Genomic DNA, 5466 nt, shown 5'->3' with positions numbered 1-5466 from the left:
AGCCGCATTACAAAAACTGTAAGGGACGCCTATCAAGTCAACCACTGATATAGTGTAGGCGTGATGGCTCGCATCCGACGCCATTTCCAGGTAGGCCTTAGTGCCTGGGGGTCCTCTTGTTCTAAGAAGAAACCCTGCTTCTTAAGGCATTAAGAAACGACGGGCAGGCACCTAAGATATCGATAGCGCTCGCAAACACCCTTCCCACTAGAGCCCACGACTGTTGAGGTACCACGCAGCAGTCGTGATACATTGTCGCATGGCTCAAGTCATTTCAATCGTATAAAAGATATGGCTTACGTTTTCGGTGTTTTGTTGTGCTTCAAATCAAACCTTGTATCGTACTTGAATTCTTTATGATTCAAAGACTCATTGCAAACCCAACTTTGGTCCCTGAAGGTTACTCAGCATTTACCTGAGAAGAGAACAACTTTGAAGTTCAGGTAAAGTCCCCTAGCATATTGTCCTTCTGTCGACCATTCTTTTTACATATTTTAATGAATGTGCTCTGTTTGTATTTCAGAGACATTAATTCTCCGTTGAACTAGACATGGGAAGTTAGGCCGTGAACATGCTGTAGCTAATTGCTGTGAAATATTCTGTCGTTGTAAAGATCTTGATTGAACGCATATCTTTTAAAGGATATTCCGATTCAATCAATAATCCTTTGTAACTATACGTAAATAGATTTGTTTCAAGTAGACCGTCGTAGCAAAAACTTATAAACTATTATACGGAAAGGAAATTTCCAAATCTCTTTACACAGGCGTTCATTTACGTATAAATGAGCTCTATAAACAGATGCACTTAGTTATACGTTTTGTGGATTATTGCAGGTGTGAGGGTTTGGAGCAGCAATGCAAAGTGTCAAACGAGTAAATGTGCTAGGGTGAATCAGTTTTACAAGAGCGATATGACGATTTACATGTGGTTTTGTGATAAATCAAGCTCTCAAATTAATGCTGTAACGTAAGCACGAGCAACCACTGGCCATAAACTCGAACCTGTCGTTTTGATATAAATGGTTCAAGACACATTAGAAAACTTTTATAAATCGCACAATCACTGAAAATAAAAATTGCAAGTGATAATGACAACAACATGTGCAGTAATCATCTAGGCTTGGCTTTACTTAGTACTGAACTAATTTCCATAGAAGGTAAATGTTCATCTCCCTCCCACGTAAATCACAATTAAACAAAAAAGATACACACTATATCATAGATAACTTAGCAAACCATACTGTTCCTTTTAGCAAGGAAAAATTTTAATCTGACATTTACGCATTCCTGTATATCCTTTAAGTGCATTAAACTATAAAGTACTATGATATAATAAAGTTTATCTAGATTAACTTCACCGGATAATTGTCTGAAATGCCGATGAATTCCATCATTTTTTACTTCATACAGCCGAAGAATTAGTTTATAGCTGAGTTTTGGATACTAGCAATCGACCCAGGGGACACTACGCACGTCAACGGAGATAAAGTACGACCGTTAAAGTTAACAGCATGGTAGGTTTATATCCTCCTCCTCTCACTGACGTCAAAGCATCAAACGACCGGTAGCTCAATCTTCTGTTCTACCTAAAATACAATTTTATTTTCCTCCTCTTTTACCTGACTCCCCTCTCTGGGTCCATCTGATCAAAAAACCTTGAAGACCCATTCATTTCCCTTTAAAGGCGATCATTCATTTTAATTCCAAGAATTATCATGTAGTGACGTTGACTGTGACATGTCTTACATACTGATGACGTTCAAAATACGCCTGGAAGGAAGTTCAGTGCCATGGTCGATATGTTTGCGTAGGCGAGAGAAATGTACAAAACAGCGGTTAGTCTTAGACGTTCCGCCACACAGCATCTCTAGGCCCTGCTATCGAACTATCCTTGTCTGTTTGCGTTTTCGCACAAGGATTCCTTTATTACTAGTAGTGCTTTTGTTCATACGTAATTGAATCAGATTTGCTATTTTTTATATCTCCATATGCTAAAGGTATGTTTATTTTCAATTTTGCTCGGAATGGTCTGGCAGTATTGTGAAAGCTAGAACGCATCTGCTAGCTGTCTGTAACATCTGCCGATATCTGTGTAACTCTACAATTGGTAGCTGTCGCAGAATGAGTTCCAACTCTCCGATGAGGGTCTACATAGAGGCCCTAAACAATACCGGAGGGCCTCTCACAAACCGAACCAGACAGAACGTCGCCTTGCAAAATCTCTACGCCGACTTATGGCTGAAGCAGTCCACGCCCGTTCTAGTGGTGTTTATTTTGTCGTATCTGTTGATTTTCCTGCTGTGTTTGATCGGGAACATGATGGTGTGCTTCGCCATCCTGAGGATCCCCCGCATGCGGACCGTGACCAATTATTTCCTCATGAATCTGGCCGTCAGCGACTTACTTGTCGCATTCTTCTGCATACCGTTCACTCTGGTGGATAACGTCATTCTTGGTAAGGACTGATTCATTCTTCCCATCGTTTGTATAATCAAATGACATAAATATACCATATACTATTGTTCTGTTTCGCGTCATAAATATAAATGTTCTATTTGACGGCAATTTTCATTTTTCTGTAATATTGTCTAAGTAGGATACGTAGTTCAAAACTTTAGCTAAAATTTTCCATATAGTTTTTAAGGTATGAGCCCGTGTAATGTAATTTTGTGACGAATCGTTTCCTACAAATTCATCGCTTTTGTTAGTGCAGAAGCATGAGCCTTTCTTCTTACGTTCCTTTGAAGAGGTGAGGAAAGGGTAATCGCAACAACAAGAGCAATATGCTAAAGTTAAAGCTTTATGAGGTAATATATGTTTCAGTTCCAGACGGCAATATGGTAGGCTCATTAATTGTTTGCAGCATTAATTTAACATTATTGTGTTGGGAGGGGTTTGTATATATTAAACTGTAGGGTACGAAAACTATATCATAGTTATTTTATACAATCTACCCATAATACAAAATGTTTTGTTGTTGTTGTTGTTTATTCGAAAAGCGATGTATAAGCCATACTGGCATTACACTGGAAAATTAGCATTCTTAACTTATGAAACCTTAAACCAGTTGTAATTGTTTGCATTGAATTATATCAAGAACTATAAATGTTGCCATTCCATTTTACCATTGATGAAGGGTGACAATAGAATTATGGCTATTGAAAAGATTTTACTTTTTCTATTTATTCAAAGGGTATGTTGATATCCGTTAGATTACCAATCAATACTTACAATGCTGGCTCATCGAAGAGGATGTCCTGGATGAGGACCAATGATGATTTTTATAACGTAATCTATGTAAGTTAAAGAAGTTATATAGCTAAAACCAGTGCTAATTATATCATATATCTAAAGTTATGATCAACAAGCTGGAATAAGGCCAATACCTTAACAACCCTTGCTTATACCGAAACCGATCTCCTTACAAACAAATCAAAACTATAGCATGCTACACTTCGATCAAAGCGCACGAACACCGAAAAGTTCTGATAGCAGAAAAAGCCGAGGCGAGGGGCATAAAGTCATGCTGACTACAAATTTTCACAAACACAAACTTTAAGGCACACGCAAAACAACACGTACACTTATTCGTCATGGAGATAAATTGTAGTTGGTAACTTTACTCTAATAGCTTCCAAGATAGCGACAATGGTGATACATCACCCCCTCCCCCTTGGACCGGTAGAGAGAAAGAGAAAAGTAAAGTAATGGATCGTGCTTTACTGGTAATGACCTGTCCTTGACAATCCTCTAGTCAAGGACTTACCCTAGACAGACCCTTGAGGGCACTGCAAAGCACATCAAATTATCTTCCAAATACGGGAAACATTCCAAATACGGGAAACATTTTAAGAAAGATAATCCATGTGTGCTGCATGGAGTCCACAAATGCTTACATTGCCCTCTGCGTCACGTCTGCTAATACTGGGTATTAGTACATAAGAAGCCCGAAGCCATTTACTCAGTATATCTTACAAACCCTGGTTAAAGAAATGGCGACTAATTCTCCAGTGACGTATTCAAAATGTTCATCTATGTTTAACAAGACATTAAAGACCTAGTACCCATGTGAAATATCCCCCAGTTTCTGTGCATTCATGTCTTATTTGATTATTATCAATTCCTGTTCAATTAGGCATACTAAGTATTTTACATGTATGATGATGATCACCTTTGACAAATGTGACAAGTATAATTTACCATCATTTACCACTTTAGAACCATGTGTTTCTTTACATATTTGTCAAAACACCAGTATTATAAATTTTCCTCATTACGAGTGCAATTCAATTCTTGATGTAAATAATTTCAACTCGTTTTCAAAAACACATATGGATCTCTACTTAGGCTACTGACATTAGCTGTCATTAAATGCTTTTCCCTCTCCAATTTTGTAGCAAATAAACGCCCACTACTTCGCTATTTCAAAGAATAACAATCAGTACTTGCAGTGGTTAAGGCAACAAGGAAAGCAAAACAGGAAAATGAGACGACCTTGGCTCCCTTTAAGAAGACTTCTTTTCTACACATCATTTCAGTGTAACGTGCAACCTTCAATCGCTCTGCAGTGAGCATAGCACCTGAACATATATTAAGCAAATATACTAACAAACTGTGAAATACAACGACAACAAGCAACATACACGGAGATGGGAATGAAGTAATGGTAGGAATAATATTTGTAATTGACATTGGGTGATGTTTTCGCACAGGTTGGCAGTTTGGCGACGTGATGTGCAAGCTAACGCCAGGTGTGCAGGTGGTTTCCGTCGCAGCCTCCATCTTCACGCTTGTTGCCGTTGCGGTAGACAGGTAACAGCTAGGCCTGGAGTTAAAATTTTACAACGGCAAAGTTCAAAATATGTCATATTATTTCCAAAATTAATTAATGGTACCTTGAAAAGATAAGGTCCTATCCTGACTTTCCTCTTCCTAATGGAAAAATATAAATGTACATATAGTGTCACTGCACATGTAAATACTTTCAGCTATATATACTAGTAATATTTGTGTACCTGACTTGGCGAAACATAAGTGAAGTTGCACACGAAACCAAAAGGAAAACATTAAGCTATCAAATTGTCTAAGGTGATTTTGATGCCTTAATTCCAATACCTCTTTTCAAGTTAAGATGTAAAAAATTACAATTTCACAAAGTGACATAGCACAGCCCATACAAAGGATTCATTTTGCCATGTATGCATTGCCTTTCTATGATTAAATATTATGAGAATATCCAGTTCTGGATTCTAACTCGCTCACTGACTAATATTAGCTACTCGATCAAGACAAGTTCGGTACCTGTATGGTATTTTGTAGATATACACGCCGGCTGGATATTGGAAATTAGTTGCCATTCTGAAAGGTAGAAGCTTCATATTTGCTCATATCTTCAATTGCGATCTTAGCATTTAGAAAATGGGTACAACATTTACAATTGCGATCCTTATACTGCAGATTCTAC

General features: G+C 37.9%; 1 protein-coding gene across 1 annotated transcript; it reads left to right on the top strand.

Annotated features, from left to right (window-relative positions):
- Nucleotides 1-2086: 2086 nt before the first annotated feature.
- On the top strand, nt 2087-4832 carry LOC118412604 (neuropeptide FF receptor 2-like). The gene is made up of 2 exons (XM_035815568.1): nt 2087-2457; nt 4715-4832. Exons 1-2 carry the CDS (start codon nt 2124-2126, stop codon nt 4816-4818), a joined length of 438 nt encoding a protein of 145 aa, XP_035671461.1. The 5' UTR covers nt 2087-2123; the 3' UTR covers nt 4819-4832.
- The last annotated feature ends 634 nt before the right edge of the window (nt 4833-5466 follow it).

This window comes from Branchiostoma floridae, chromosome 3, assembly GCF_000003815.2.
Source record: "Branchiostoma floridae strain S238N-H82 chromosome 3, Bfl_VNyyK, whole genome shotgun sequence".
Lineage (NCBI taxonomy): Eukaryota > Metazoa > Chordata > Leptocardii > Amphioxiformes > Branchiostomatidae > Branchiostoma > Branchiostoma floridae.
This window is presented reverse-complemented; position numbering and strand designations above follow the sequence as displayed.